The sequence below is a fragment of the Muntiacus reevesi genome, chromosome 19, assembly GCF_963930625.1.
Source record: "Muntiacus reevesi chromosome 19, mMunRee1.1, whole genome shotgun sequence".
NCBI lineage: Eukaryota > Metazoa > Chordata > Mammalia > Artiodactyla > Cervidae > Muntiacus > Muntiacus reevesi.
In genome coordinates, this window is record NC_089267.1 from 26,964,586 (window position 1) to 26,986,354 (window position 21,769).

Genomic DNA, 21,769 nt, shown 5'->3' on the forward strand with positions numbered 1-21,769 from the left:
CCTCCTGCCATGGGATTCTCCAGACAAGAGTTCTGGAGTGGGTTGCCAATGCCTTCTCCGAGCTAATATTTATTGAATAATTATTCTTTGCCAGGCATTAACCAAGTGCCCCACATATTTTATTGCTTCCATTCACCCTATAAGGGGCTTCCCAGGCGGTGCTAGTGGTAAGGAACCTGCTTGCCAATGCAGGAGACATAGGAGACACGGACTCCCTCCCTGGGTTGAGATGATCCCTTGGAGAAGGAAATGGCAACCCACTCCAGTATTTTTGCCTGGAGAATCCCATGGACAGAGGAGCCTGGCAGGTTGCAGTCCACAGGGTCACAAACAGTTGGACATGACTGAAGCAACTTAGCATGTATCATATATATATATATATATATATATATATATAGCACCCTATAAATTATGTACCGTTACTAATACCATTCCAAGAGGATAAAACTTAGAGACATGATGTAAATTGCCCAAGATTATACAGCTAGAACTCAAACCCGGGTCATCTGAATCCAAAATCCACGTACTTGACAGTTTGAACTTCAGTGCAACTGACCCACGTGGTCAGACAGTTCTTTGCTGTGAGGGTCTGCCCTATAGGGCTAAGGAGTTTAGCAGCATCCCTGGCTCTGCCCACTGGATGCCTGGAGCACATTCTCTCCCTGCCCCTTCCCCTACTAGTAGCAGCCAGAAACGCTCCAGATGTTACCAAAGGTACTCAGGAGGCCAAACTGTCACTCCCCCCAACCTGAAAACTCCAGCCTAACCCCTGTTTGTGTGCAGGGCTTAGTCATACAGCCACGTCCGACTCTTCGAGACCCCATGGATTCTAGTGCACCAGGCTCCTCTGTTCATGGGCTTTCCCAGGCAAGAAGACTAGAGCACATTGCCATTTCCTTCTCCAAATTTCTCTTTATATTGACTATATAATATCATGTCATTAAATAACTTCCAGAAACCTAATTTTTACGGCTCTAAGACATTTTATTGAATGTTAAATTAGCACTACACCTAAAATACTACTTTTGATTATTTTTTAAAGAAAAATATGTGTTTAAGAACTTAAAGCAACCAGATTCTTTGAAATCTACCCCTTTGTTGTATTCTCAGATTTAAAGATGAACTTTGTCAATGAAACGAGAAGTGGGAGGTGTTTTATACTGCAAAAACTATTCACTTCCCTCATTAAAATGTCACCGTATTCCATCTGTTACACTGTAGGAGATAAAATGAAGAAGACTTGGGTCGGTAGTAAGTTTCTTTAATAGTGAAAGAGTTTATTTGATTACTGTATACAGACGTGGCCTAAGTCAACAATCAAATAAAATATTGCATGCAGATAGATCTGAAAATAAAAATAAATCCATTAGTCAGATTTTCTTTAAAAATTCAGAATTCCATGATTCTCCTAAAATATCTAATAAATCAAAATTTACTAAAGCTTTGGTTTTGGTTTCATTCCTTTTAAAATATATAATTAAATATATATTAAAAGCAAGTATTTTGCTATTTCTGCCTGTACCATTCACTAAACACTTAAGTGCTTACTATTATGTCAGCTAGTTTAGGAAAGATATAAAAATTAAGGTCTGCATTCCTGAGGAAATTATTTAAGAAACAAGTCATATACACAAAAGCCCTGAAAATAAGAAAAGACAGTACAAAGCGACTAGTAAAGTGTTCTGTGTAATTCACATTAAAGAAAAATATATGCACACACATATGCACATGAAATTAAGGAAGATAGTGAGATTCGTTTAATAGGCATGTTTCATATAAACTATTCATCACAAATTTTCCATTTTAAGAGTTCACATGAAAAATCACAGTATGCATAGACTAGAAGCAAAATACATCAGACAAAAATTTTCTAGAGATGTTTGAGCTGTCAAACTTCTACTATTTTTTTCCAAATCTGTTTAAGGTTTGGGGGGAGAAAAGCTTCATATTTGGATAAAAACATACTTTTATCTATCCTTCTTTGGCTAATCTATCACTTTTCTCACCAAAAAACACAATTTCTTACAAATCCCATACAGTTTTAAATTACTAGTGTTTGGTTTATATTTACCAAGAAATGGTTTACCTGTTACCATAAAAATGGAATTTAAAATATATCTGGCTTAAGAAATCCAAGAGAACAGTGGATTTAGCTGGGTTTATAGACAAAAGATATGTATTTAAATGATCATGCACTCTTAACCTCTCTCCTGGGTGCAGTTTGGAAGTAATCTGCCTTTTAATAACCTACATTGGACATCATGGTTGTAATCCAAGTGAGTAGCATCACAACAAAATTATCTAATACACACATGTTGCTTAGGGCTGCAATGTTACCATAGTTACTACCAGATCAAACATCTCAGGAAAGCAGGGCCACTAAGTCTTCCACTGTGAAGAAATTCAGCACTTTTGATAGGTAATGAGCCTTCATTTTCCTTCATCTTTGGGCTTTTCCAATTGATCTTGTGCTGTTTCTTCATCTTTCTTTTTCACATCTGAAAAACAGATAAATTTTCATCACATAGAGAATATATTGAAATCTACTTTGTACTATACTGGGAAAAAAACTGGTTTTCCTTTATGCACTCTAGTCATTTTCTACTTGATTAGGACATACTTCTTTGACATCCATGTAGATGTAGAAACTACACAAAGAAAAGATGTATGGGTCTGTCTCCTAGTTACCTTTCTCTCTCATTCTCCAGAATATTATGTGCCAGGCAACCTTCAAAGGTTTATTACAATCTCCATTTACAGACTATTCTCTTGAAGCATAAACAGGTTAAGCGACTTGCCCAAAGTCACCGAGCTAGTGAGTGACAAAGCCACAGTTTGGATGCAGACTGATGGACCTTGCCTTTCCCCATCTCCCGATGCCAGATCATACTCTCAGCTTCCTCACACTTCCTACCTTCTGCGCTTCTAAGAGTTAATCTCATTTTCTACTTCATAGGAAAAAGAAACAAATCAAAACTATCAGATCAGACAAGTTCAACTTTCTGCCACCAAACCTGTAAAATTACCCCTGCAGTCTAGACATATTTCTTTTGCCCATATGACCATGGAAGACGTGGTCTTCAGAACTGGCTATGGCTGTTGGAGCCCTTGGCAAGGTGAAAACACAGCACCCCTTATTCAAAAAATATGGAAAAATTTCAAGACGACAACCATAGAACAAAACCAAGGGTAAGCCTCACCTGAGCCCAGAGAGGGCCTTGAGCAGCTGCCAGGCCAGCTCACCCTTGGAGCTGCTGCTGCTTCCACTGATCAGATCTAATTTCTTCATAATCCGGGATCCTATCCATTTCTGCCTCAACAGCACTCCCATGATCATCTCTAAGCTCCTCATTTCATCTGACTTTTGCTCTTTCTCCTGGCACCTTCATTTCCTCAAGTCACTACCATCTTCAAACCGACAACGGCCTCCACTGACTGGTTTTTCTTTTATCCTTCAAAATATATCTTTGGCTGTCATCATTTTAAAATAAGACTACTATTTCTATTACTTCTCCAAAATGGGTCCTATCAAAATCACCAGGGGCATCTTTGAAAAGAAATCTGATAGACAATTCTGTTCTCCAACCTACATTCATCAAATATTTATTAAGCACATGTTACTTCCCTGGTGGCTCAGAGGGTAAAGAATCTGCCTGCAATGCAGGAGATCCAGGCTCAATCACTGGGTTGGGAAGATCCCCTGGAGGAGGGAATGGTAACCCACTCCAGTACCCCAGCCTGGAGAATTCCATGGACAGAGGAGCCGAGCAGGCTACAGTCCATGGGATCACAGTCAGACACGACTGAGCAATGAACACACGTACCAAGCAGTGAAGAAAAAACTATACATTCCAACTTTCAGGGAAATCTTCATGAGAAATATGGACAATAACTAAAATGAGTAAAATGTCTGGCATGTGGAAAGTTTACAAGTGCTACAGAGGAAATTAAAAAAAGGAATTGTCAAGAAGTGTTGGGGCCTGGAGATTGCAATTTTAAATTGGGTTGGCTAGGAATGCCTCACTGAGAAGGGGCCATGTGAGTCAAGACCTGAGGAGGTGAGGAAGTTAGCTAGGTAGGTAGCAGGGAGAAGAGCATTCCAAGCAGAGAAAACATCAAGGTCAAAGGCAGCAACGTGCAGGAAAGAACTGCCATGGGGACTGTGCAGAGAAAGGACAGAAAATGGGGTCACACGGATACCAAGAGACTAGATCTCTGCGGGAGAAACTGGCAGATTTCTGAACCAATTTTGAAAGTAGAGCTGACAGCACTTGGATGTCTCATAGGCATCTCAAATGGAAGAAGCAGAAATCACTCCTCTAACCCTTAAAACTGCCTTTCTTCCATGTTGGTCCTTCTCGGTATATGGCATCACCATCTACCCTGTTGCTCCAGGGATTATCCTCTATTTCTCTTCTTCATTGCTTGTAGTCATCTCTACCACATCAGTTCATCATCAAGTCCTATGAATTGTGCCTAGAAAACATATCCCAAACCCACCCAATTCCATCCATCTTCATAACCTATTCAAAGCCATCATCTCTCACTAGATTTCTGCAACTGTTCCGTGGGTAAAAGCTTAACAAATCCTTTCTCCTGCTCTAATGGCAAATGTGAATTGAGATTAATTTTCTAGCTCTGTTACCCTGGAAACCAGATTATGTTGGTATGTCAGCACGGTTAGTAAGTGTATGGTAGAAATGACCCAAGTGGTAAAATACACTGAGAGAAACTATATGCTAACTGGCAGGGAACCATAGCACTGGAATTCCATAAAGGTCATGACTCTTGTAACTGAGCATGTCTCTTGTAGTGTCCATGGACTTAACTGCAAAGTATTAACTCCTTGGGACATGAGGCTTCTAACCCACCATTGCTCCCATTGGTGCAAATCTTGTCGCCTTGCGCCTGAGTTTTCAGTGAGTGGTGGGGTGGGGATGCACAGAGACTAGCCCCCATGACTGCTTATATGGACTTCGCAAGGACCCACACAGAAGGAGATGATGTCACGTGGCTCTTCTGGCCCACTGTGTTTCTAAACCTGTATACTTTTGATCAGACTGGCACCAAATGTGGTCTTATGAGTCTGAATGTTTAATTTGGCCCCCAAAGATTTCCTAATGGGGAGTGTACCTCCTAACTTCACTATACCTGTTATTTCTCCTACAATCCATTCCTCACATAACAAAGTGGATATTCAAATATTCAAACATGAATATCACCTCCCTCACATTTAGAATAAAATCCTCTTTATTCACCCAAGTTTCTAAAGTCCTAAGAAAGCTATTCCTTGCTTAATCTCCAATGTCATCTCTATTCTCCCTTCTCACCTGTGGCCAGATTTTATGCTTCTTGACATGTCCATCTCATTCCACTCTAACAGCTTTATACAAGCTGTTCCTTCTACAAAGAATGTCCTTCCCTCTTACTTTCCTGCCTGGACCATTCAGTTGTTACTCAAAATATTCCACTGCCATCAGATTTCAGTTAGGACTTCCTGAATTTCTCAATCTAAAGGAGCCACCCAGTAACTCTCTACCACAGCATCCTATTTTAATTCTCTGATAGAATATATCTCTTTCTGAGCCAGGGGTCGAACCTGGGTATTCCACATTGCCTCACACTAGCCACTAAGATAAATGATGGATCAAATGAGTAGTTAAGAGATGGTGGAAAGTGAGAGAGGCCCTCTGTGACATTTAGTTTCCTAAGCTGCCACCCTGTCACCTCTTGCTGATATGCTATAAGGCATCATTGTCCTCCCTACCATAGTTATCAATTTTTAAGGGATAGATTAAGACAGATTGTGAACTATGGAGATTTTAGGCAGGTTAATTTCATGTAAGATGCAGGATGTCTGACAGCCTAGATTTTTTCCCACTTAAGAATATCAAAAAGGAAAACCAAAACAGGACTGATCTGAGGCAAACTTAAAGATCTTTCCCAAAATTTCTACTTTTAAATGACTAAAAACACTGAAACCACAGTGTCTGAGACAGACCCCAGATTTTTGTTATTATTAGCAACTGAAAACTGCAACTGCTTTAAAAACAATTTTAAATGCTGAATGTCTGTACTTAGCTAACAACAACAACAAAAAGCAGATCTTAAAGCTATTTATATATAACTTTGTTAGTGACACATTATCAAGGCCATCTACATATATAAATTAACTTCCTTCTGTGTTTTCTTTAACATCTGGTGTTATATGTTAATGCACTTTTAACATTTTGATTTTCTTCCTACCTTCAACTTTATTTGAAAATGATTTAAAGGAAAGTATAAAAATAGAAACAGTATTCTTTCAGATAACAGTCTTTCCCAGTGAACAAGATAAAATGAAGACTCTACTAACTTTCCTACCATATACTTGTTCTGTTTTGTTTAATTAAATAATATCAAAAAGCATTAAAGTTCTGTGCATGTGTTTAGGGGCTATCCACTTTAATGAGACCTGTTACACGAACATATAAATTATATTCTCTACCTCACAAGTTAAGGATGGTCCTTCAAGCCCTGATAACCATAAACATATTACACTTTTGAACTTAAAAAGCCAAAAACACTACACTTATTTTATCTTCTTTTTTTAATTTCCTTCATCTTTTATCTTATGATAATTTATGGGTATGTAAATATATATTTTCTATTATTTATAGAGTCCCTTAAGAGACATGAAATTACTTTTAGAAAAAAGTGAGGTAACTCAACCAAAAAGGTAAGTCCAACCAGACTCCAGGGTCTGCTCACAGTCCCTGGCCTAACAAGGATAAAAGTATTTCATAGAGATCATAGCAGGAACATTTGGGAAGTCTGTAACTTTACCAGGGAGAAAGTTACCTCCTGAGGCAAAGAACTAAGAGCCCTCTTCTGGGGCTCATATGAATAGGGTAGAAGTACGGAGCTTCCAGCTCTCTCCTGCCTCACTGCCACTAGGAATAAACACAATAAACACACAAACTGGAGTCCACTTTGAAGTCTAAAATGGGGCACAGTATTATTATATTTATTCTCACAGAACTAAACACTAGAAGATTTAAGAACAGTGTATAAGCAGTGGGGTGAAAGACTCAAGATTTTCCTACAGGGGTTTGATAGCTCTTGCTTTTTCCGAATCCATCTTTTTCTACTGGTTAGAGAAAGATCAACCTTTATACAAACACCACCTTAAAGTTCTCCTCTCTAATTGATAATAAATTTATTCTGAGATACGATAAATAGAAGAGCTTGTAGAATACCACGATGGAGCAGAAGCTTCCACAGTGATTTGCCAATGGATGGCAGAAGGAAAATTATTTCTGAGAGCAACTCAAAAAATTTTGTAAGCTGGTTGAAAGAAGGGATTATAACTGTCCACCTTTGTATTCCCAAACACTAGCACTGTGCATAACTGTACATACCCAATGAATAAGTAAATGTTCAGTTTCCACATTTACACCAGGAGATGAAAGAGAGAAGGCCACTTTCTGAAACACTGAAGAGATCTACTTAGCTTTAAACAAAAGCTGAGAGATCTTAGTAAACAAGTTTAACTAGTTAAAGGGGAGACTGTTCCCGAGGAAAGAATGAGGAAGAGAGAAATACCACTGATTCTAAGAGGATTTCGAGTGTTACCTTCCTTCACGGATAGGGCTTCCAGTTTGACGGGCAACTCCTCCGAGGTCCCGCCTGCAGCCGTTGAACCCTGGATGTCTGGGACAGCATTTCGGCGACCTGCCCGTGCTGACGATGCAAAATTGTTGACCACAGGCTCCACATCCGTCATTTTGGGTGAATCTGTCCTCATAGTAACATCTACAAATAGAATGTGCACACGAAGACGAAGATGAGCCTATTCCAAGATCCACGTTCACACTAAAGGTTAAAAGGCATGGCTACATCAACAACACAGAAGCCTTGAGAATCTAATCATTGACTGCACCCTGCATCAAAGCCCTGGAGCTTTTATTTGCACATTTGTACAATCACTGGATGGAACAGGAAGGCCTCAGTGGGAGCCAGATGGCTATAAATAACTGCGGAGCCCAAAGGAGCCACTTGGATGCTTTAGGGTGCAGTAATCTCTTGCCTTTTGTTCTGCTTTTCTATGGCTGGATCAGCCAAATGAGGGCTTGGAAGGAAATGCAAACGGATTTGTTTGGCCACTCCCATGGAGACTCTGCCTGCCAGTATTTGCTTGTGGTGCTTGTTCAGGCTGAAACCAAATCACTATAATTTGTAAGGACCAAACAAAACACACTCTGTTCTTCCTCTTTAGAAATAAGAAATTCAACTTTATCTCAAAGCCTTTTTACCCCAGTGGCAGCTGTTTGTGTATCTGCTCCAGCTTCAGGCATAATTTTCAACAGTCTCATGTTTGTGTTTGGGAGGGTAGAACCTCTGTTACCTTTTCTTGCCTTCAAGTGGACAGGGCAATTACTAGTGCCTTCCTAAACATCCTTTATCTTCCTAGCAATTGCCTCTATGAAAGAATTCTCAAGAGACCATTCACTATACAGGGAGGGAGGTAGCAGACATTGCTTATTTCTAAAACGAGCCCTCTCTTTCATATGATGTTTTCTAATGAAAACTCTCCTAAGAAGTCAACAATGAATGGTATCTCAAAAGCAGCAGCTGCAGCAGGAATTATCTCTTTTTTTGAGGACCCATTAAATGCTAGGCTCTCAACTGGGCCTTGAGAGTACAAAAAAAGGATTTAGTCTCCATTTTTAGGGGACTTGCACACTCCAATGGGAGAAGAAAGAATATACATACTAGGATAGATAACATCCTAACACAGAATGTGCTGAGTATCAACCAAAGGATGAAGAAACTCATCTGTGGCACCTAATGGCCGAAATAGATGAACCTTGACCTACACGAAGCAAATCAAACCTTTCACTGAAGTTAGAAGGGAGTCTTTCCCAATCAGTTAACTGCAATTCAGGAAATGGTAAACATGAAGTGAAAAGAGTCACAAATTATGGTGCATCTGATATCAGAAACACACTTTCTTTGGTTCACAGGACCCCAGAAATGCACACGGAGCTTCATGTGGGCCCAGATGCTCTCATCTCTAAAGGAATCATGGTAAAGCTGAGAACAATGCTAGATTTCCAGACATTATTTTGGACTTCTAACTTTTGGGTGTTTGCCAATTGTCTGGCATTGACACCATCAAGTAACTGGACTGTTAGTCAGAAGGAACACTCCATGCTAGACCTGCAAGATGATATTGGTTCATTGAATTAATTTCTCTGAGTTGCAGTTCCTCACCTATATAATTAGTCTGACTGATTCACAGGATTCTAGTGAAGAACAAATGAGATAAATAACATGGAAATTCTTTCTGACTCTAAAACCATATGTCTGATTATTGGCATCATTATTCATCTCTCACTAAGTTTTATTTATACTACCACCTCTTATGTATCCCCTTTGGTCCTAACAAGAAACATCATCTTATTGAAAGACCTGTTGAGTTTTAAAAAAGGGAAACCAGAATTTACTCAATACTGCACAAACATTTTCACATGTATTACCTCAGATAAATCTCCCAATAACCCAATGAGGTAGTGAGGAATAACTCTCACTATATGAATGTGGAAACTGGGGCTCAGAAAGGTTAACTGACTTATTTCGAGTTGAACAACTCCTAACCTAACACACAAGGTTGCAAATTCAGTTTCAGTTCATTCTGAAAGCAAGATGACATGGGTTACTACAAAATTATCCTTCTAAACTCTGGTGATATACACAGACAGCCATACAACAGCCAATTCCGATTCTGCCCTTCATTACTTTTTAAATAGAAAAAAATTATATACAGGTGATCCTTGAATGACACAGGTTTAAACTCCACAAGACCATTTATATGTGGATTTTTTCCGAATTAATATGTTCTACAGTGCTACACAATCCATGGTTGGTTGAATCCTGAGGTGGCGAACTGCTGATGCAGAGAGCTGAATGTAACATTATACACAGGTTTTCAGATGAATGGCGGTCGATGACCTCAACCTCCACGTTGTTTAAAGGTCAACTCTATATACAATTGTGTTGAAAGAAAAAGAAATTCCCTGCTTTTGCATAGGTATTCCTTTCTGGCTTGAACCTCTGGTTATCCATGTGCCCCCCACCCCACACTTATGATAGACAAATTTCAATTAGAGATAACTTCTCTACAGCTTGTGAGGAACACTTGACATTAGTTAGGGAACAGACCCCATGTGCAGGCCCCCATTCTGTCCTCAGCCAATTAACATCACACAAGAAGCCATGACCACAATCAACTGTTTATTTCTAGGAAGCAACTTCATGCTAAGTTTGGAAGAGAAGCTCCATGAATACCTTGATTCTTACTGTCCTGACAGTCCAAAATCTTAACACTAAAGATAACAATAGATATAAGAATATTAAGACACACTCTTTAAAATACTTAAATATTATATATTTTATGTTTAGTAAGATGGGATATGTCAAAGGAGTCTTGAGTTAGAATTTGCATATTGCAAGAAAACTTCCAAAAGGTGGCCTGGAGGGTGGGTCATCAACATGAAAGAAAAAAATTCTGAGCTCCAAGATTCTTCATTGCTGTTGACTCCTATTTTGAAAGCTTTTGCTTTTCCCTTTATACTGTTATTTCTGCATAGGCTTTCTAAATTAGTCCTTTTTTGTTGATTGGTATTAGAAAACAAGACCATCACAAAACTATCTAAAAGTTGGTCAATGTTATAATCATTAACTACCATTTTAAGATCAAAGCAAAACTGGATATGCAGAAGGTCAAACAACAGGTTACTTTACTGCAGAACTTTCCTTGGTCCATTTCCAAACTCTCACTGGGCACCATCTTCCTTTCAGAGCCTGTGACTGATGCTGAGTGACCAGGATGTTAGGCTCCACCACAAGACAAGCCCAGCCCACAGGCTTTCTATAGTGAAGTCATCTGATTTCGGTGACTTAGAGAGCACTGGGAAGAGCGTCTGAATACACAAGGTGATTCTTAACTGGGTTCTTTTAATTCCCTGGTAAGTTTGTTGCAGCATTAGAAATAATCTGAAAGTACATCAAGAAAAGAAGGGTTGAATAAATCATATCTATTATATTACTGGATATTTTATGGCTCTTAAAAAGAATGTGTAAGATCCAGTCAGATCTACTTATGGAGATATGCTCTTGATACAATGTGAAATAAAACAAGCTCAAAAAGCAGTAATGACAGCATGGAGGGAAAGGAAAAAAAGCAATGAAAATAATGTCATTTGAACTTAAAAAAAGAATGAAAGTTCTAGTTAGGAATTTAAGAGAGAACAAGGAGAAGATTAACCACTTTTGGTATCTCCTTACATATTTTAACCTGTAATAAAGTGTTAAAATTAAATAATATGTAAAGGAATTGAAACATTCACCTGGAAAAATTATGAAATACACAGATACTCTAACATACCAAGGCTCTAAAAGTAACACTTTGACAATTTTACCCAAAATAGTGTATCTTCAAGTGAAAGTCGCTCCCTACCCCAATTAGTCATCTTACTTATCTGTTGTTACTATCCTATGCAGTATTGATTGCATATGCAATCAATATATGTATATACACACATGTTATATATATATATATATGTGTGTGTGTGTGTGTACAGTGTGCAATCAATATACATACACACATATCATATACACATATATATCTATACAGGGATTCCCAGGTGGCGCTGTGCTAAAGAATCCACCTACCAATGCAGGAGATGCAGGTTTGATCCCTGGGTCAGGAAGATCCCCTGGAGGAGGAAATTGCAACCCACTCCAGTGTTCTTGCCTGGGAAATCCCATGAACAGAGGAGCCTGGCGAACTACAGTCCATAGGGTTGCAAAAGAATTGGACATGACTTAGCAGCTGAGCATACATATATGTATACACATATATACAAAGTAGAGAGAATTGCTCTCTTCAATACTTTGTGATGTTTAAAAAATATAGAACCCACAGAAAGATGAGCAAACACTACTAGGAAAAACAAAAGAGATTAACTTGCAGGTTCTTTTAATTTGCTGGGCTTAAAGCTAATTGTGTTTACGGTTGCTAACCAAGGCAGCTGACTCACTAGCAGCTCTTCTGCTTTTTCTTCTACAGAATTAGCAGTGGAACCTGGATGAGTTCTGCTTTGTCAACGGTGGCGGCTCACCGGAGCTGGAGCCATTTGGACGTTGGGAGGTTTCACAGAGGTCCTTGCACAGCCCACCGCAAGACAATGCGATTTATAAACTCCTGGGACACAATTTCTTCTCTATTGAAAATACACAATTTCCCAGATGCCTTAACAAAAGACCATTACACAAGCACATATACACAGGTCAGGATCTTTGCAGTCTCCAAAACATGAAAACGCAACACCACACAGCGGAAGAAGACAAAGACAGTCAGGCTTATAAATGAAACACTGGAAAAAAAAAATTTATATATATATAAACCATTAGTCAGCTCCCAGTCAGCTCAAAAGTGCCTGCTAAGAGTATGTATGTTAGTATGTTATAAACACAGTGTAAACAAGTAGAAATTTTTGCAATCTCTTTCCCTTTCAACTGATAAGGTCCATCTTCTTAGCTCACATTCATTCTTTTCTCAAGCTACATTATTTGAAGCCAAAGCCACAAGGCGGTGGATACCTTTTTTTTTTTTTCTAATCTCTGCATCCATATCAGTCACCTCATCTCTTACAGAGAAACCTCATCCTGCATGTAGGACTTGAAATAAACTCAACCACTAAATCAGTTCTCTGGAAGTATGAATCAGGCTATCTGAAAAAACACTTAAACAGAGGAAGAGCATGTATTTTGGAAAGCTGGTGATTTTTGGGCCAAAAGACAGAAAGAGGGACACACACACACACACACACACATACAGTGGTCTCAGCTAATAACCAAATTCCTCACGTCTCTTTCTCCTGCTTTCAATGTCTTAATACTTTATGCTAAATTTTTCTGGTTTGATTTTCTGTCTTGGAACACACTAATCTCTTCCAATCAAGGTAAAAGAACAATAACAATTGCCTCTTAATGTGGACCAGTGAACACAGACAATTATTCATCCAGCCAACATTTGTCACGCTCTTACTATATCATAAGTGCCAGGCCCTGTGCTAGGTTCACAGGATACAAAGAGGAACCCATAGTCCAGTGAGATCAAACACATTCTGATCTTTTCACAGTTTACTTCTCGACCTTAAATCTTATTCTTCGGAAATTAAGTAAAAGTATCTGCTTCTAAAAAGTCCTTTAATATGTGCTGCTGTGCTGTGCTTGGTCGTTCAGTCATGTCCGACTCTTTGAAACCCCTGGGCTGTAGCCTCCAGGCTCCTTTGCCCATGCAAACTCTCCAGGCAAGAATACTGGAGTGGGTTGCCATGCCCTTCTCCAGGGGATCTTCCCAACCCAGGGATCGAACCCAGGTCTCTCTCATTGCAGGTGGATTCTTTACCAGCTGAACTACCAGGGAAGCCCATACTTTAACATATCTCCTATTAAGCTAAATATCAAGACCATCTGGGGCTGAACAGAGCTTACATGGAAGGTATACATAAAAATTATTTTTTTTAACTTAGAGACCTTTCTCTCTTTGTAATTCCTCCACATATGGCATTTCCAATGCCTCCAGTACAAGGGAAAGGGAATTCTATCTTCTGTCTACTGACACACACATTTTTCCCTTCGTGCTTAGGTTCTTCCTTGCTAATGATAAGAACAGGCTCTTCAATATATATTTGTAGGTGTGTGTTTAGCCACTCGGTTGTGTCCAACTCTTTGTGACCCTATGGACTGTAGCCCGCCAGGCTCCTCTGCCCATGCAAACTCTCCAGGCAAGAATACTGGAGTGGGTTGCCATGCCCTTCTCCAGGTCTTCTCAACCCAGGGATCAAAGCCCAGTCTCCAGCATTGCAGGCAGATTCTTTACCATCTGAGCCACCAGGAAAGATCATATTTGTAGGTACATAGAAGCTATTCTTATCACTGAAAATTTTTGACAGCTTAAACCTATAGAATTCAAAATGCACAAACTCATTTTCCCATAATCTTGCGAGTAAAGTAGTAAACAAGACTGAGTATCTTTCCTGCACAATGACGCTTGCTATACTAAGCTAGGGATAACAATATAGACTGATGTGGATACAGGCAGAAAAGATTAACTGCAACAAACCATGGAACTCCCCTGAGCGTGGGGGTCACAGTTAATATGGGATTTGCCACGATACGTGAGGAGGAATTCCCCTGCTTCACCTGGAGACCTGGAAAAGTTATATAGCAGGCAGCTCCCCTATGTGAACAGAGCAGGCGTGGTTAACTCCAAAAGAGAAAAGAGGACAGACTTCACAGGGAAAACAGTCTCTGAGCAGGGCCCCAGAGAACGAGCAAGCAAGTTCCAGCAAGAGGCTGCCCTCAAACCATCCACTTCTCATCCTGACCCTTTCCAACCACACTTGGACACAAAATGTTCTTAGATTTCAAAAGGGGCACAAAGACTCTCCAAACTCACAGAAGCCCGATTTTGCACGAGTGAGAAAATCATATAGTTTTGAAGATTCATATGGTTTGTCTACACCCTTCCTGTCTCAGAGTGAACACAGGGGCCTGAGAAGTCGGTTCCCCTTCTAATGAGACAGTGGTTTTTAAATGTCAAGTGACTTTTGATGACGTCAATAGGAAGGAGAGAAAGGGAAGCTGACTCTGACCAATGTGGTCACAGTAGAGATGGCTTTCTATGCCTCTGCCTGGTACATGGACTGCAACACAGATGCCCAATGAATTCGCTAAATGTTTAATTAATAGCTGACACCTATACATTATGAGCAAACATAGTCAGTGAAGGTGTTTTTAATTAATAATACTATTAATAAAAGCTGAAAGTTCAATTATAAAATATTACAATGAAATTTGTTGCATTAACATTAAAATAGTTTTGGAGGTAGGCTGTGGACTATGGCAAATACAACGCCTTGCAGGTGTAAGTAATGATGATTGTCAAATGCAGAGTAGTAGCTAACGCACAAACTCTTAGAGAAGCACCCTCATCCAGGGCATCTGAGAGTTATACTCCCCAGATACCAACCTTCTAGAAAAGATCCATATACATTAAACTGTGAACAGCCTTGCAGGACCATTCAATCCTGTCTGAAACATCTGTGAGACATCTGTTCCATAACAAAAGGTCCTTGATATTTGTTCATATTTCGTCCTTCCCAAAACATCCATGGAGACATTTACTTGGTCCATATGAAAGGTCCACATTCGGTCATGTCCAAAACCAAATATGCTCACAGACGCTTCCCAGGTGGCAAAGTGGTAAAGAATCCTCCTGCTAATGCAGGAGACCTGGAGTCAATCCCTGGGTCAGGAGATCCCCTGGAGAAGGAAATGGCAACTCACTCCAATATTCTTGCCTGGAGAATCCCATGGACAGAGAAGCCTGGTGGGCTACAGTCTATGGCGTCACAAAGAGTTGGACATGACTGAGCACACACAGAAATTTCAAAGACCTTTAAAGGAGGACCAAATGTCTCATGGCGTTTTGGACAGGACCAAATGTCTGCTGACCATGAACAGACTTGTCAACAAAGTCAGTTACATCCAATCCATCAGCTTTCCCTTGCACAAACATGAAATTCTCTAATACCTTAAAAGATCAAATTCTATAGTTTCTTACCCAACTAATGGTCCTTTAAGGTTTTCATTCTCAACAAGAGGAAAAATAAAGCCCTTTTATCTTCTACGTTTATTTTCTTTGCCTACGATTATTATCAAGGGTGAAACAGTTATGATGAAAAAGAGCCCTGTAATGACTCTTCCAATTTAAAGGTAATTTAAAGTAATAACTTAACCACGGACACTTTCAACTGCATACTTTTATTTCAGAAAACTTCATAACATATATATATATGCTTATTTGTCTACCAAAGGAAAAATAGAAATCTTTTTACAAAAATGTATACATACTAATGTGTATCATAGCTATCAAAGTAATTACTTTCAGAAGCTACATATTTATTCCACCTCCCAAAATATTTTTGTGACTTCATAAGTGCAACTCATTTTATATTCATAGAAAATGTAATGATAAAATAATAATAGTATTTAAAATACATTGTTTTATACTTTTAATCATTAATATCAACTGCATGCCCCATTTGTTCATCCATTTCTTTCACCGCACTTCAGGTTCTTTTCAAGCCTCCTTAAGTAGTTTAGAACTGCATATATTCAGAAGAAAACTACTGCACATGAAGGTTTCAAAGTGGAGTTGTGAGCAGTAACCGCATTACTGAATGGTATTAGTACATCCTTGGAATGAGTGCCCTTAAATTAGCTCTCATGATTGTTAAGAAATCCATATGGTGCAATGAAATGTGTGTTCACCTGAAAATGAACAACCCTGATGCTGAAACCTGCTCTGGCTTTCAACAGACTTGTAACTTCCAGCAAGGCTTCCCAGTTAATTAAGTCTCCACATTTATCTAAAGTAGGATTAAAAGTATCTAGTCTATCACCTTGAACCAGACTAATGAATATAAATGATAAATGTGCCTAGTTAACAACTACCCAAACGAAATTTGTTTAGAAATCAGTCATATTAATTTATAGGCACTATAATAGATTATCATGATGAACATCAATTACCCTGTTAAACCATGGTGTGGATGCGGCTCTAGAGACAGTGTCTGATGTTGTGAGTTATAAAGACAAAAAGGGATTGACTCTGAGACACTGCCAGAAACTTGGTGTTTAAAAAAAGAAACAGCATTAAAAAAAAATTTATTTACAATCTCCCTTCCTCCATCTTTATTGTCCATCTCAGACACACACACACACACACACACACACACCTCAAAGTTGGCTACCTTTCTGCCACATCTATCCCATATTAAGCCACCTGTTAGGGAAAGTCATATTTCCCTTATTCTGTTCATTAAGACACTTTCTCCTAGAAGGTGAATTCTCCATACACTTGAAGCAACAAACCCTGTTTTAAGTGTTTCCTTAACAGGTAATATAGGATTTGAATTCTCAATTTCTTGATGATTTCTGAAAAATAATTTTTCACCTGAGTAATAACATAATGATATAATACGGTGAGGAAAGAAGGGTCGCAGAAGATCATATATGAGAGGGGTCTGCCTTTGCAGACAGACGTCCTGACCATACCATTCAGTGGCATCTCCTCCCTGGAGCCCCTAAGCTTCTCTGCCTTACTCTCCATTCCCGATGTCCTTAGTGGCTTCCAGCATATATCACCATTCATCAGGATCGTACTTGTTTACCGTCTATCTCCCTCTACTCAGATGTACGCTCTACAAAGGCAGAGGTTTTTGTAGAATTTTTTCACTGATAAATACACTAAAACTATGCCTGGCACTTAGTATCTACTACATAAAATGTGTTTATCGAGTGAAACAATAACCTTTCCACTTTTCTTTTTCAAAATGAATTATTTTCTTTTTGCATAAGAAAATAACGTATGCTCATTATTGGGGGGAAATGACAATTTTGAAAAGCATCAAAGAGAGGAAACACATCGTCTTATATCCCACTATGACAGCACTGTTAAAATTCTGGTGACTATCCTTCCAGAATTTTTTCATTGCCCACATACACAAGCATACCATATACATATCTTGTATGTATTTCAAAGTTAGATTACACTTATTTTGTATCATAGTGCTACAATAGCTTAGAACTACAATTTTTTCCAGGCCAAAATAATTCTAAATTTTTAACAAAAGTTTTGAAAAAGAAAAATTCCTAGAAAGCTAAAATTTCAGTGTATATACCAACTATATAAAATATGCATAGCCAAAAGTCAAATACAATAGTAAAAGTAAGAGTTAACAACTGAAATCATTCACAAACTTTTCCTAATTAAATTGAATAAATAATGTTAAGATATAGGTAAGAGACTTTAAATGTATACAACTTTAAAAGTTTCAGTGTGATTTTTTTTTCCTACTTCCTCAAGTCAAAGAAAAATTCTCTGGGATGTCTCTTAATGCCTATTTGAAAGAGTTTAATTTTCATCTTTCTTCTTCCTTCCAACTGAAAAAAGCAGTGAAATGATTGAACCTTTTCAAGTTCTGATTTGCTCTCTGAGTTCTCCTCAGTATTTTATTTTTATTTGCAGCAGAAGAAATCACTGTAGAGTTTCATCAAGCCCAATATTCAGTCACGATCACAGTGAGAAAAATTTTTTAATTGTTTTGAGAATTTTTCTGGGTCATATAGGCAAAAGAAATTCCCAATAAAATAGCAAGTACTTCAGAAAGAAAAATCATACCATTGAAATATTTCTGTTCATCAAATTATGTATATTTGCATCAATCGACAATAGAAGGAAAATTATTTATATGAATGCATTTAGGTTTTACAAAGAACTTTTTTTTTTAAAGAAATGCTTTATTTTCAATTATATCATTGGAGCAAGTTTTAATTATTATATTTTATATCATTAAAATTAATAGCTACCTGGAAACCTGAATACATGTGTCAAGTTCTAGTTTTCTTAGAATAATGTTTACATTTCCATGGTTAGAAATCATAACAGGAATTTTGTTTACATACAACCAGGTCAATACCAGCCCTAATAGGTACCTTGGTAACCTGTTTAAAGCAAGCAATTAATTAAAACCAAATTAACCTAACACGAACAAAATAGGTTACTTGTATTGATAGGCAATATGGTCTAAGAAATAATTCCATGTAGCCATATCCATGGCCTTTTAGAAATGTGCTGAATTAAAATTAAAGTAACCACAATCAGGTGAAAAATTACCTGAAGATTCTATTTTTGTCATAATCATTAGAATTTAAATAATAATCATCCTTACAAAGAACTTTTAAAACTAAAAAATTTTGTTATTTTTATGTTATATAAGCTCAACAGAAAAAAAGTCCTCATGAAAAACTATATCTAAAATATATTTAACTGACATAACAAAAATATCCAAAACCTACATATAAATGTGTGTATGTGTATATATATATATATACACACATACATACAAATTAATTTAAAAATATATGCACAGAAAAACATGGCAAGGGAAATACACCAAAATGTTATCAGCAGGTTCTTTCCTAGTAGTATTATTACAAATGTTTTATATTTTTTCTTTGAACTTTTTTGTGTTTTCCAAATTTTCTGTAATGAAGATTTTCATAATATGAAAAATGGCACAAGCATGTGTTGAGTATACACTCTTTCCAAGCCCTTTAATGAGAATAAGCTCATGCAATTCTGTGCTGTGGGAAAGTCATTACTGTCTTCATTGTAAAAGAGAGGAAACTCAGCATCACTGAAGTAAAATGGTTTGGCTACAAGCAACCCAGCTAGCAAGTAACAGAGGCAAGACCAGAACTCATTTTATCTGACACCTCATCCCTTGCTCTTTCTGTTACCTCTCACCAAATATTTGTTGAACAAAGCCTCAGTCTTCATTCAACAAACTGTTAATATGCATCTAATATCTCCTAAACTCAGTGCAGAATTCTGGGTAAATAGTGCCAAATAAGACTACAGACTGGATAATCACAGTGGGGATACACAAAAGAAGCATAGTACAAGGTTCTCAGTCTAGAAGAAAGAGTCTGTGACCTAATTTACAAATAAAATACATGCATATTAAAAGAACAGGCTTCCCTGGTAGCTCAGTGGTAAAGAAACCACATGCCAAGGCAGGAGACGGGATCGATTCCTGGGTCAGGAAGATCCCCTGTAGAAGGAAATGGCAACCCACTCCAGTACTCCTTCCTGGGAAATTCCATGGACAGAGGAACCTGGCAGGCTTCAGTCCATGAGTTCACAACAGAGTCAGGACGCAACTTAGAGCCTCAACAACAACAATATTAAAAGAAACATAAAAATAGAAGTCAATGTGTGATATATTTAAATAAGTGGAAAATGGAAAATACTATAACAAATGTAGAAATGTTATTGGATTTGTGGGGCAATTAAGAAAGACTTCACAGAAGCCATAGAACACATATTGGGCCTTAATATTTGGGAGGAAAGAAAGAAAATAAAAAGGTTTTACCAAGTGAAAGAAATATCTTTAGCTAAATCATGAAGATGGGAGTGTAGAAGGCAAGTTACAAATAAAGGTAAAGGAAACACTGGCTATAATAGAGCATTATGCCACAAAGATTTGGGAAAACAAGTTGGACCATTGTCAAAACAAGAACCCAAGTTGCGATGAATTTCATTATAAAGGAGACTGCATTTGCTCCTGTGAACCACGTTCACCTAGTGAACCACGAAAACTCCCAAGTCACATAAAGATGTGTACAAGGTGCACTGTCTGAAAATTGAGACTCATGTGAAGGAGTTAGAAGGCTATTAAAAAGAAGCATTTGTAAGAAAACCCACCATAATAGAAGGAATAAGTTAAAAAAAAAAAGTGTAAATACAGCAAACCACGAATAGCTTCATTTCTTAAAAGGAAGGAAAAAAAGATGGCATCATCAGTCCTGAAGATTCATTACAAGGTTTGAGAATTTGATACTTGCAGACATGAAAATTCATTAGAGTATGAGTTATTAAAATAGTGTAATATTCTTCAAGGACAGACAAATAGAAAAATATACTAAAATCGATTCCAGAAATAGACACATATACATATGGTCCCTTGATTTGTGACAAAGGATGCAACTACTAATGTGGTCTCTGTAACTATTTTAAGGATTTTAACTATCGCTGATAATCTTGGAGGAGTCACAGAAAGATACCATTAATATCTAGGTTTCTGTCAATCATGGAAAAAATGATTATTAAAATAATATATGATTATATACAAATACAGTAAAATTTTAGGATTAGTAAATAAATGGCTTCAAGTTAGAGTGTCTTCCCATGAATCTTGTTGAAGGAACATGGTATAACCCCCACTTGATTTAAGTAATTATTAATAGTTTGCTATATTTAATCTCTCTGTCTAAGCATATACACATAACACACACATAGAATTTTCATTCAACCACCTGAAATTAAGCTGCTAATAACCCAACACTTTTATATTTAAATATTTTAGCACATCTCTCTTAAGAATTACATTCCTCTATATTGGTGGCTCAGACTGTAAAGAATCTGATTGCAATGTGGGAGACCCAGGTTCTGTCCCCAGGTTGAGAAGATCCCCTGAAGAAGAACATGGCAACCCACTCCAGTATCCTTGCCTGGAGAATTCCATGGACAGAGGAGCCTGGTGGGCTACAGTCCATGGGGTCACAAAGAGTGACTAACACTTTCACTTCACTTAAGTTCATATATCCATCAGTTCAGTTCAGTCGCTCTAGTCGTATCCGACTCTTTGCAACCTCATGGACTGCAGCACGCCAGGCCTCCCTGTCCATCACCAACTCCTGGAGCTTGCTCAAACTCATGTCCATTGAGTCAGTAATGCCATCCAACCATCTCACGCTCTGTTGTCCCCTTCTCCTCCTGCCTTCAATCTTTCCCAGCCTCAGGGTCTTTACCAATCAGTCAGTTCTTCGCATTAGGTGACCAAAGTATTGGAGCTTCAGCTTCAGCATCAGTCCTTCCAATGAATATACAGGACTGATTTCCTTTAGGATTGGCTGGCTTGATCTCCTTGCAGTCCAAGGGACTCTCAAGAGTCTTCCCCAACATCACAGTTCAAAAGCATCAATTAAAACTATTACATTTCCACAATGTTCTTTTTTGCACACTGCAATTATGACATGCATGTGTACTAAGTCACTTCAGTTGTGTCCAACTGAATTATGATGTAGT

At 38.1% G+C, this 21,769-nt stretch overlaps 1 protein-coding gene across 4 annotated transcripts in view; it reads right to left on the minus strand.

Annotated features, from left to right (window-relative positions):
- Nucleotides 1–1,261: 1,261 nt before the first annotated feature.
- PKIB (cAMP-dependent protein kinase inhibitor beta) overlaps nt 1,262–21,769 on the minus strand; it is a 110,651-nt gene continuing 90,143 nt past the window's right edge. For all 4 annotated transcript variants that reach the window (XM_065911467.1, XM_065911466.1, XM_065911468.1 and 1 more), the window contains 2 exons: nt 7,615–7,794; nt 1,262–2,498 (listed from right to left, as the gene is read on the minus strand). In XM_065911467.1, coding sequence (XP_065767539.1) covers nt 2,431–2,498; nt 7,615–7,786 — 240 coding nt within the window. In that variant the 5' untranslated portion in view covers nt 7,787–7,794 and the 3' untranslated portion in view covers nt 1,262–2,430. The remainder of the gene's footprint in view (nt 2,499–7,614; nt 7,795–21,769) is intronic.